At 38.8% G+C, this 12,200-nt stretch overlaps 1 protein-coding gene across 7 annotated transcripts in view; it reads left to right on the top strand.

The window, feature by feature from the left end:
• Window positions 1-12,200, top strand: part of VPS13D (vacuolar protein sorting 13 homolog D) — a 113,854-nt gene that overhangs the window by 50,778 nt on the left and 50,876 nt on the right. For all 7 annotated transcript variants that reach the window (XR_009727842.1, XR_009727841.1, XM_061369490.1 and 4 more), the window contains 13 exons: window positions 537-667; window positions 903-1,078; window positions 1,202-1,325; window positions 2,154-2,389; window positions 3,148-3,256; window positions 3,912-4,072; window positions 4,523-4,631; window positions 5,306-5,485; window positions 5,746-5,862; window positions 6,185-6,334; window positions 7,210-7,359; window positions 9,081-9,177; window positions 10,866-11,014. Coding sequence is in view for 5 of the 7 variants with exons in the window: in XM_061369490.1 (XP_061225474.1) it covers window positions 537-667; window positions 903-1,078; window positions 1,202-1,325; window positions 2,154-2,389; window positions 3,148-3,256; window positions 3,912-4,072; window positions 4,523-4,631; window positions 5,306-5,485; window positions 5,746-5,862; window positions 6,185-6,334; window positions 7,210-7,359; window positions 9,081-9,177; window positions 10,866-11,014 (1,889 nt within the window). In the remaining 2 variants the exon portion in view is untranslated. The remainder of the gene's footprint in view (window positions 1-536; window positions 668-902; window positions 1,079-1,201; window positions 1,326-2,153; window positions 2,390-3,147; window positions 3,257-3,911; window positions 4,073-4,522; window positions 4,632-5,305; window positions 5,486-5,745; window positions 5,863-6,184; window positions 6,335-7,209; window positions 7,360-9,080; window positions 9,178-10,865; window positions 11,015-12,200) is intronic.

Here is a 12,200-nt window from a genome sequence, read left to right as displayed (position 1 = left end):
ATATTGTAGAACATGTGAAGGTATGATGTCAGTGGCACCAGAAACAGAACAATTGTGTCACAGAAGCATATGTTGTTACAGTTTTTTGTGGGTCCAGAGAAAATTATTAAACAAAAAAAAAGTATTCTTAAGTGTTTTTATGTCTTTATATTTATTTCACTAGCTTAAAAATCAGTTTTGAGTTATTTTTATTTTCATATTTCATCACTGGGTGTTAATAACTGCATTTACACATTGTTCTGTTTCTGCATCTTTATTCCAACATTCTAGTATACTTAGAAGTATGTTAGACATGCAGCTTCTGCCATAGTACTGCCACAGAAGTAGCACATGACTGACCAGTTACAGTGTACAGGCACTCTAAATAATCAAAGGCAGTAATGCAGTGGGATTTAAAGCCTACTTAGAAGTAGTACAGCCATGTGAACTTCAGGTGTCCAAGAAAAAGAACCTTTGTTATATGAAAGGTATTGTGGCAGATGTCTTGTTTTCTTTTATAAGAAATAGCTTTATTTTTCACTTGTTTCTATCACTAGGTATCGATGTTAAAAAAGGCAGAGGCCGTTATATTGATACATGTATGGTAACATTTGCACCCCGTTACCTGCTAGATAATAAATCAACCTACAAGCTTGCCTTTGTCCAGCGGGAGTTTGCCAGAGGTCAGGTAAGATGCTTCCTGTTGTTACTTGTTAGTAAAATATTTGCAGTCAGTCACAGCATCTTCTAACCAAAAGGAACACAGGGGTTATACTTGAAAGTACTGTTGGCTTGTCATGGAGATCTTTCTCATTACTCTATTACCAGCATCCACCTCACAGAATAATTGCTGTGTTGATATCTGAGAGGTATTGTATTTTTTAATACCTGTAGGATATGTATTTACCAATTTCTGTTACTAGGGAACGTCCAATCCTGATGGCTACATCTCCACACTTCCTGGTTCCAGCGTTGTGTTCCACTGGCCACGTAATGATTATGATCAGTTGTTATGTGTGAGACTAATGGATGTCCCAAACTGCGTCTGGTCTGGGGGCTTTGAGGTCAACAAAAATAACTCATTCCATATTAATATGAGGTAGCTATTATATATAAATCTTCTGTAGCATGCTTCCCTTTTTTGATAGAAGCAGCTGTTGAACAGCTGGGTAAAGCAGATCAGAAGTCTACTCTTACCTCTCTTGCACTTGTTCTTGTTCAGGGACACCTTGGGAAAATGTTACTTCTTAAGAGTAGAAATTACTCTTCAAGGAGCCACATATCGCGTTGCATTCAGTGACACTGATCAGTTACCGCCACCTTTCCGCATAGACAATTTTTCCAAGGTAAAAGAGAAAAAAAAAAAAAAAAAATTTTCTGTCTATTTCTTAATAAAAGAAGAAAAGTAGGACTTTCATGTTTGTTAGAAGAGGGAGCCGACTAGCTTATGTAATGAAATAAAATTAAAGTGTATGTAGCAAGAGGTATCTGTAGATAATAATTGTAATTTTCTGAAGTTTTAATAAGAATTGGTAATACTCAACTGGTTCTTTGTGTTCAAATAATAGCATTAATGTTTGGCTTTCATGAGTGCATTAAAAGACATACAAGAAGAGTATTATTAGTGATGAGAAAACTGTGCTAGGGTGGTAGTTTTTAATCTAATCTGTGTTATTCTCAGCACTTGGATAAACTTTAAAAAGAACAGACTAATGCTACCGCTACCTTTCTCTCTGTTTTGGGGCTTCCCTGTCAGTGATTATAAAGATAGGCGAATTTACTTTTTGACTTACTGTCTTGTGGTCAGAGCAAGAGACAGAACTCATTACAGTTACTGGTTCTCATTCTGGATTTTGATACTGAACTGTTAAATAGAAGTGGGCAAGTCTCCTAATTTTGATTAGGTGATTTTGAGGTGCTGCTATGGCACTAAAGACATTCTGTACCATGGATGACAGATAAAAGCAAAGATGACATTTCTCATCCCTTTGAGACTCTCAAATTGACACCCAAATGGAAGAAAATGCGTGTGAAACCACTGCAGAGGGGAAGGAGTAAGCTGAACGTGTTTGTGACCAACTCCTGAGAAGTGAACAAACAACAGCAAAATACAAAACATCTGTCTGGTTAACAATTTCTGTTTGAAACTAAATCCCCTCTCATAACTGTTGCAGGTCCCAGTTGTTTTTAATCAGCATGGCGTTGTCGAGCCGAGACTGTACACTGAGGTAAAGCCCATGACCTCTCTGGACTATGCCTGGGATGAACCTATTCTACAACCTTTTATAATGCTGACAGTGAAAGGGGCTGGCTCCTCGGAAATCGTTTGTAGCATGAATGACTTCCAAGAGAGCAAGCAGCTTTACTACGAGAACTTCATCTATATTGCTGCTACATATACTTTCTCAGGGTAATTCTGTCTATTAGATGAAAATATGTTGAATGTTCATCATGTTCTTTAGGCTTTACATTAATATTCTCTTAATGGTTGCTGTTGGAAAGTTATTCAAATGCAGCTAAACTTAGGTCAACCTTGTAGGTAGCAGAAGAAATGCCAGAACTCAGAAATTAAGTGGCAGTTGGTGAGCCCAGTGTCTTACCTTCTTTGTGATAACTTGGGTTTATAGGTGCAGCTTACCACTGTTTATTCTATCACATAGGAGAATTTAGCATAGGGCATCTGCTGTGCTCTCACTGTCTGATCTTGGAAGAACAGAGATATTTATAGTCACATCCGGGGGCTTAATTTGATTTGCTGTATAAAGAACACTGACTGCCGGACATACCTACTTATAACATGCCTGTGAATTATAAACCTGCACTAGTTGACATGCTGTTGAAAACAGCTATGGGAGATTGAAACATGCTTTTTTGCTTTCCTCAGTATAAGGCAGAAATTTTTCCTTGGAATTCATCTGCTTTGTCTGAGAAGTTCCTAGTTTCAGTGAGAAGTCAAAGCCCCTTTTTAGACTGTACCCAGATTGACAGCTTGCACTGGTAATTCCAAAAATACCAAGAGGGGGAAAAATCCCCAAACAATATAGATTTTAGTCTGATTGGCTGCATTGGAAGCATAAGCTTCCTCAGTTGGATTTTCGTACAGAGGTAATCTAGTCTGCAAAAGCAGCAGTTACTCTGAATAAGCGTGGTGTTTTCTTGGTGTTCTAGGTTACAGGAGCCAGGTGTAAGACCAGTTGCTTCAAATAAGGATGCTGCATATGCAGAGCTCGTCCTTGATGTTTCTCCAAAGACTCAAAGAGTTGTACTGAAAAAGAAGGTACCAAGACAAATTTGATTCTGATAAAATGCTGTTGCTGTGTGCTGAAGTAAAATCATATGCTGTGAGAGAGGAAAAAAGAACATTTTCATGAGAACTTTTAAAGGATGGAGACGGACTCCACTGAAAGTGACAGGTTATTGCAATTGAGGTTGCTTGAATTAGGGTGGTGCTTCTGTATAGGACTTTCATGGGCATGAGACTGATAGAAAAGGGTATTTGAATAAAAGTGGTAAGGAATGTTGTTAATGCCTCTAAGACAATCAAGTATGATAATTATATGTTGGATGTTCTAATGAAATTAACAAAGTAGGGCATGCTTTTTTTTTGGTGCATTGTAAGCCAAGTCTTCTATTTCTGGAGCTTTTAAGAAATAGAAACTGAATTTAGTTATTGCTGAAATTAAAAGTAGCTTGTAAATACAACTTTGCATCTAACAGTGCTAATGTAGGATGCATATTCATTGGCTATCAAAGTTGAATTAGAAGGTTTTGTACAAACTAGTTCCTAATTCTAATTCAGGGCTCAGAATATAAATATATACAAGTCATTCCAAGAAGTATAATTCAAAGCATCTGATAGCAAAACAGAAAACAGAAATATTTGCTCTGTACTGCTGTGTTCACTTAAATGTTGATTTTTTTTTATGCAACAGGAGCCAGGAAAACGATCCCAGCTTTGGAAAATGACAAGTACAGGAATGCTTTGCCATGAAGGTTCATCTGTTCCTCAAAACCCCCATAAAGCATCTCCTCGGAATGTGGACTCTTGTATGATTTTAGATATTGCAGGCCTGGCGGCTGTTACTGATAACAGGTATGGACCATGGACCATGTCTATGAAAGCACTCTTAACATGATGTTCCACAGGAACAAGTTGGCCAAAGAAGCTGTAAATGCTCCACCCTGGCAGCATTCAAAGCCAGGTTAGACAGAGCCTTGGGTGACATTGTCTAGGGGGACTGAAACTAGATGATCTTAATAAGGTCCTTTCCAACTCAGACTGTTCTATGATGCTCTCTGAATAAAGGAAGAAATTATTGTGAAGGTATGTTGAAGAGTTAGATTTTATCTGTCTTTGCGAACAGACCTTGTGATCACTTTTGTGACTCAGAAATATTTTTAAAAACATGACTAATGTATTTTCAGCAGCACAAAAAGAGCACTTTGGAAGTGAGATTAGGGAATGAGCTTTAATAAAGTTAAAGTGTTTGCCATTAACGCATCACAAGACCAGAACAAACAAGTTGGTGTGCTTTCATTGCAGGTATGAGCCCCTGATGTTGAGGAAGCCTGATCGACGGCGCAGCACTACGCAGACGTGGAACTTTCGTGATGGAAAGTTGACCTGTGGTATTCATGGACTTGTTGTCCAGGTCAGTACTGATTCTGTGTTGAACTTGTGTTGGCTGCTGCTGATACAGATGACAGAGTCATTTGGGTTTAAGATCGAAGTGAGCTAAAAGCTTTGAGGCCAAAGTTCATATTACAGAGGAAATCATGCTTGAGCAAACAGCTCATGTGGCTCAAATTCATGGTTAAATGTCCTTACCAATTTCAAATGACTAAACATCTTGCACTATTAATTTGAAAGTAAAAATTATTAGTACATCGTTATTGAAATATAACAGTGCAGGGAAAATAAGGCCTTGATACTCTCATGCATACCAAATGCTGCAGATTGTGTCCATCAGTGTTCCTGATGAAGTCAAGATTTGTGTATAAAAAAAACACTTCTCACAGTCATCGTTATGGCACTTTAGTAATAAGAATTTTAGAAGCAGTTTGAACTGTTTGCTCTCTTTGTGTTCCAGGAAACTCTTGACTTGCAGACAGCTAACTCTTGCAAACTATTTGATAAATCTGCTTGATGATGGTAGAATTTATAAGCACAGAAACATGGCTTGCTTTTACAGAGTTGATAATTAAATATCAGAAGAACTTTGATGCTTTTCTATTTTTCCCCACACAGTTTTAATATATGTAAATAATTATCTGAAGCCTTTCCTTATTGTTTACTTTTTTTTTCACCTTGCTCTTCTTTCTGCAGGCAAAGGGGGGAATAGTAGGCCTTCATGATGGAGCAGAAGTTGTTCTTGGTCCCGATACTTCACTTGATCTTCTGGGACCAGTTCCACCTGAACAGCAGTTCATAAACCAAAAGATGAGGCCTGGGTCAGGAGTACTGGCTGTTAGAGTCATCCCGGATGGGCCAACTAGAGTTCTACAGGTGAAAACCCTTCATTAACTAGACTCTAGTTTCATTATTTGCTTGTTCTTGAAATACCTTTTTCTGTATTGCATCTCTAAATTCCTACCAGAAGTTCCTTTGTAGTGATACAAAGTGGGAGGGGAATATCATAAACCAGACATAATAGCAACAAAAATTTTCACTGTATTTATTTGTTAAAACATAATTTTATAAGGTTGGACCATGTAGTTATTTGTAAATTGGAAACTGCTCATTTTAGTAATGTATTTATTTATCAGGTAACGGATTTTAACCAACGTAGAAATGATCGTTTATCCAGCGAAGGAGATGAATTTCCCATTACAGAACAGGATCTACGCAAGTTGAAAAACCCAGATACAGAGCAGGAATTAGAAGTAAGATAGTACAACTAGTATCTGTCTCTCTTATTTATCATTTTCATTATAGATTTTAGAGGAGGGTGGGGGGAGCTGTTAACTTTCCCCATAATCGCTTCTTGTTATGAACTTGTAGATTTTTCGGCTAAAACTTCATGCTTAGAAGTTGTTTTTATACATGTCAACACCTCTTCAAAGGTGAACTGTCAGTGAGCTGTTAAAACTCTCTGGAGTCTAAAAAAATTACATCTTTGCAGAAGTGTGTATTCAGTATCACAGTTTTTTTCAGTGTTAGTTGGTAAGTGGAATTTTTTTTTATGTTCAAATAATCTTTTCTCAGGTGCTTGTGAAACTGGAAGGTGGAATAGGATTGTCTTTGGTAAATAAGGTTCCTGAAGAGCTGGTGTTTGCAAGCCTCACAAGAATTAATATCCACTACACAGATCTGTCAACAAGTCAGGTGCTGGAGCTCAGTGTGCAAGACATACAGGTATTCGCTGTTTTGAAACCGGTGTGTTTGCTCGTGGGTCTTCTGCAGGTTTTGTTGTCATAACAGGTTTGAAAACTGTTTAGACCCGTTACTGAGATGTCAAATCTTATATATCATGGAAGTTCAGTTTGCGTTGGTGTCTCCTTTTTTCATGTCCTCTACTTAATAGTACTTGAGACAAGGATTGTATTTCATGCCATGGATTTCGAATAGGCAAGTTAGAATTTTTTTTTTTTATTATTATTTTATTTTTATTTTGCAGACAGGTCAGTTGAGGTTTTTCTCCCTTCCTGATATTTCTCATTGTATAATGAAAAAGCAGCTGTTGAAAGCAGGAATCCTAACGCTGCTAGTACCACAGTATAAATGACAGATCGTAGGCAGATAAGACAAATATAAACCTCTTACATTTTGTTTACAAATAGTTGTTGGTTTTGACTTTGCAGAATTTTACCTTAACCTCTGTTTTCTGTTCATTCTTTGAAATTCAGAAGGTAAGTTGAAGGGAATTGCGGGTCCTGATGTACATTACACAAGGTACTTAATGTGCATCAGATAAACTACAGTGCAGGGGTAGCTTAACTCTGGGGGTGTATAACATTTTTGGTTGTGTTTTTGGAAACAGAAAAAAAAAATCAGAGAATACAGAAGTTTTATTACAGGTTTTGTTGGTAGTTACAACCATTTTTTTAAATAGAGGGCATTTCTCAGTATTTCTTTGGTATAGTCTCAGTGTTGACCAGTAACCAAACCAAGTATATTCAGTACCTCCCTGGCTCAGGGATTAGGTATTTCTGAAAGCTTTTAAGTCCTTGGTTAAGGAAGATCGCTCTTGTTGCTTATTGCCACTTACTCAGATTCTCTTATCTCTGTAGGTGGACAACCAGCTTATTGGCACCACATGGCCTTTCATGCTCTATCTGACCCCTAAGACAAGTGAAAATGAATCCATAGAAACTGGTCCTGCTGTGCAAGTAAATGCGATGAAATTTCCCAGTAAAAATGCACTGACTGATATATACAAGGTAAACAAACCACCATCCTTTGATTGTGCCATAAAGGTGTTAATCTGTTTAAATGAACTTTCCTGTTCCTGAATTTTGCTAATACTCCAGTAATGTGAGAAATACGCTTCGTTGAATTAATACTGAGGTGTAAAGGAGGCTATATCCACCTTCTTATGGTCATAGAGTTTAAAGCTACAGTACAGTGATGAACAAGATAATAAATATATTTAAAAATAAAACAGATTAGGCCAGATTTAGTTCATGTCTGTGACTTTACCTTTCAACCCAGTTATTCCCCCTCAGAACTGATAGGGACCTTAGAGAACCAGAATATCTGTGTATGCTTTTCATAAGTTGTTTACAAGGTTATTGCTTCTCTCTGACAAGCTGTTGTCATGCAGTATAAACCCTATTCTGTGTACTATAGCTGTTTGGAAATGTATCCACCAGCTGTGGTATGCATTGTGAGAGCAAACCAGAATTGCTTATCAAGACCTATTTTCTCGCTTGGAATCTTATAGAACCATAGAATAGTTAGGGTTGGAAAGGACCTTAAGATCATTAAGTTCCAACCCCCTACCATGGGCAGGGGCACCTTGCTCTAAACCATGGCACCCAAGGCCTCGTCCAACCTGGCCTTTAACACCGCCAGGGATGGAGCATTCACAACCTCCCTGGGCAACCCATTCCAGTGCCTCACTACCCTAACAGGAAAGAACTTCTTCCTTATATCCAATCTAAACTTCCCCTGTTAAAGTTTTAACCCGTTACCCCTTGTCCTGTCACTGCAGGACCTAATGAAGAGTCCCTCCCCAGCATCCCTATAGGCCCCCTTCAGATACTGGAAGGCTGCTATGAGGTCTCCACACAGACTTCTCTTCTCCAGGCTGAACAGCCCCAACTTTCTCAGCCGATCTTCATATGGGAGGTGCTCCAGTCCCCTGAGCATCCTCGTGGCCTCCTCTGGATTTGTTCCAACAGTTCCATGTCCTTTTTATGTTGAGGACACCAGAACTGCACACAGTGCTCCAAGTGAGGTCTCACGAGAGCAGAATAAAGGGGCAGGATCACCTCCTTCGACCTGCTGGTCACGCTCCTTTTGATGCAGCCCAGGATACGGTTGCTTTCTGGGCTGCGAGCACACACTGCCGGCTCATGTTTATTTTCTCATCAGCCAGCACCCCCAAGTCCTTCTCCGCAGGGCTGCTCTGAATCTCTTCTCTGCCCAGCCTGTAGCTGTGCCTGGGATTGCTCCGACCCAGGTGTAGGACCTTGCACTTGGCATGGTTAACCTTTGTAAGTTTTGCATCAGCCCACCTCACAAGCGTGTCAAGGTCCCTCTGGATGGCATTCCTTCCTCCAGCGGATCAACCGAACCACACAGCTTGGTGTCATCGGCAAACTTGCTGAGGGTGCACTAAATCCCACTTAATCTTCCCCCATATATTTTGACACTGTTCTGAAAACAGCTGATTTCAGTGTTGGAGAACAGCAAAGCATCAGATTCTGAAGTGTTAGTGTTAGGCAATGAAGCACAATACCTTCCAAAAAATGTATATAATTGTCAGTAGTCATAGGTAACTTTAAGTGAAGAAAACTGCCAAAGACGTTTTATAGATGGGAATTTTACTACAGATCCATTCCAGTGAAAATACTCTGTTGAAGTAGAACATACTGTCCTATTTAATGGCTTACATGGAGTGTTAATATTGTAAACTGAGACCTGTTTTTCCTCATAGCACCTGATGATCACTGCTAGAAAGTTCACCGTTCAAATTGAGGAGAAACTACTTCTGAAGCTGTTGAGTTTCTTTGGCTATGATCATTCTGAATCAGGTATCCTATGAAATTACAAAAACCAGTTTTACAGCATACAGAGGTATTATGATTTTTGCATGTAAAATAAGGTCAAAATACCTGGCAAACTCTTTGCTGCTTGGAAACATCTGTTGAACAGAAAGCTGGAAAGCTGAGGTCTCAGTGGCCCCTGTAAAGCTCCTAAAGTACGTGGGGTATTCATGGTATACACCCATGTAATGTGCTATTGTCCAGTACTCAGTGATTGAGCTGAGCCTCTGTGGGAAGGAGTTTAGTATTTGTTTTAACTTTCTGTATCTGGATTCATCTAAACTGGGATAAAAGAAATTGTGTTACTAATTTAGCAAACCACTTCGTTTAGTAATGTTTGTTCATTTCAACCCAAGGCTAGAAATGGGATCTCTGTTCATTTGTTGTTGGGCAGTCCTCTTGCTTAACAGAAGGAAAATTTTGCCTGCCTGACCTTTGAGTTGTGGCATCCATACCCCTGGCTTTGATTGTAATAAGATTTTATTTCCACTCAGTGAGGCAAGACAGAGCTCTTAAATCTTCTCATAGATATTGTTCTAATCCTTATGTTGCAGAGTTTATCTGCTTGATGGAAACTTTCTGGAATGTCTGTTTTGGAGTGGCAATTGAAAAAGTCACTTTTATGCAGTGGGGTGTGTAGGGTTATGTACTAAAACAACTACTTAAGGAAAAAACTATTTTCATCATGATTCCAAACAGGGGCAAGCCTGCAGATGATGCTCAAGAGTTCTGTGTCTTGCTAATACAGTATCTTCAGATTTGTCTCTGGAAAAAAAAGATAATTACATTCCCCAGTTTCACAGAGCATATAATAACTTAGAGCTGTAGTGATGAGGAAGAAATCAAGATTTTGCGTTTTGTTCTTTTGCTGTTTCCTAACCTGTCCTTTGTTTTGGTGTACCCTGATGCTTTTGCTGCTTTTTATTTCCTTACTACTGTACAGTCGTTGTAGTTTGTCCATTGATTGTGATGATGTCATCCAAGATTCAGACAAAAATCATTTACACTCGGCACATTTAATTGTTCAACCTGAGTTCATAAGGCTTTGTCATTTCTCATCTTCCCCCTGCTTTCTCACACCACCAAGATGCTCATACAGATGACACATGCACTTGTTAGTGTCAGCCAAGTTTGGCTCACTCTGGACATAAATTGATTGATTTAATGGTTCCATGTAGGCATTTTGTCCAGTCTGTGTGATAAATGAAAAGGCAGTCACCTTTGCTTGCTTTGTACATTATGTTGGTAGTTGAGCATGTAACGAAGTATAGAGAAAGTAGAAAAAGGTATTGTAAGACCATGACTACACAGTAGGAAATGGTGCATGGTTTGTATCTCCTGGTTTTTCTATGCTGACACAGATAAATTAGAAGCAAGATTAAAAGCTTAAGTAACTTCAACTATGCACTTGGATGACTTCTCTTTACCTAGCTACAAATACAGTCAGGTTTTAAAGATGCAGGCAAATCTGAAAAAAAAAAACATTCTTAAGCCTCAAAGGTCAACCTTGTGTCACAAGGCATGAGTGATTCTGCTAGCTATAAAAGCAGTTGCACATACTTTTTATTTGTACAGAGAATCTATTAGCTCTTTATAAGTATGTATTCATAACCCCATATTTATTTATGTTTAATCTATTCAGTCTATTCTGATTCCTGTGTTTTGTCTGGATGCAGAGGTTGAGAAATACGATGAAAACCTCCATGAAAAGGTTGTTGAACAAGGTGGAGGACAAAAGCGATACTACTTTGAAAACCTGAAAATTAGTGTCCCTCAAATCAAGTTGAGTGTCTTCACTTCCAGCAAGCTGCCTCTGGACCTCAAGGTACACCAGAGCATTCACAGAGTATGCTTCCAAGGAAAGAGATTCTATTGTAGGAGGAAAAAGGAACAGCAGCTTTAACTAACTGCTGTTAATTTCCATTTACTCTTCCATTACTTAAGTTACAAATAATAGAAGTTCCAATAGCTTCTGTTATTTAATATGCATAATTTACAGTCTTTTCTGTGATATTCTTTCATTTTTGTAATTTCAGTTGAAGCACAACCAACTTCACCTAACTCACTACTTTTCAGAGGATCTTAGTTGCATTCATGGTAGCGTAAAGAGCTTAAAGGGAGAGTCTGTCATACAGAAGGGCTGATGTGAAGAATTAAAATAAGAAGTTACTCAACATAGGGAGCAGAAATATGGCACAGCTCCAAGTGTTTTCATCCAAAAAATGTTGTTGCAGTAGGAGGGTTTGCATGAGCGCTATGCAGTTTGGCTCAATATCGAATTGAATTCAGATTGAATGTGGACTTAGAGAAGTGGAAAATCCTGTGTCCTTTTCACATGGTAATACATGTTGTGGCACAGTTGTTCAAGTGAACCAGGAATTCCAAATTCCAGCAAAAAGATAATCTCATCCAACTTGTATTACCAAGCTGTGTGTTGGGACCTTCCTGGACCTAACAAGGTGGCAACGGTTGGCAGTATTTCAGTTCCTCTGAACTAATGCAGCTGATTTCCTCAAGGTGGGGGAGCTGAAGCAAAACCAACCAACCAAACCGTAAAACCCCTCTCCACCGTAGAGGAATTGAGCCGCTGCCTATTTAACTTTTGCGCTCAAAACCCAAAATGTAGGCTTTTTTGTGTCCTTGATATTAAGGACATTGGGGTGTGCAGGCTTTTAAAGAAGTTGAGTTTTATGGAATGAATGTGAATCATGGAGTCCTGCCAGAATGACCCAGGATATCATTAGCCCTGCATTCTTATATTGCTTTTACCAACTCCTTGTGCAAAGGAGGAACATTCAGTGGCAGCAGTAATGCTCCTTGCCACTGAATATCAGGAGTGTCTTGAATGTGTTTGCACTTGAGCTTTAACTTCAAAATGCTTATCATCTGATTATCTCAAATTTAGAGAGAGAAAACAGTGTTAGTGTTGAGTGCCTTTAAGAACCCAGTAATGTACTCTGTTGTGTTTGGATTTCTACAACCTTGGGTATATGATTGCCTCTAGATGTGTC

Source organism: Neopsephotus bourkii, unplaced genomic scaffold (assembly GCF_033783945.1).
Source record: "Neopsephotus bourkii isolate Nb327-2 ecotype Australia unplaced genomic scaffold, CSIRO-AGI_Nbou_v1 NB_1500, whole genome shotgun sequence".
NCBI classification, from domain to species: Eukaryota; Metazoa; Chordata; class Aves; order Psittaciformes; family Psittacidae; genus Neopsephotus; species Neopsephotus bourkii.
Note: the sequence above shows the minus strand (reverse complement) of the source record. Positions and strands in the feature narration are given on the sequence as shown.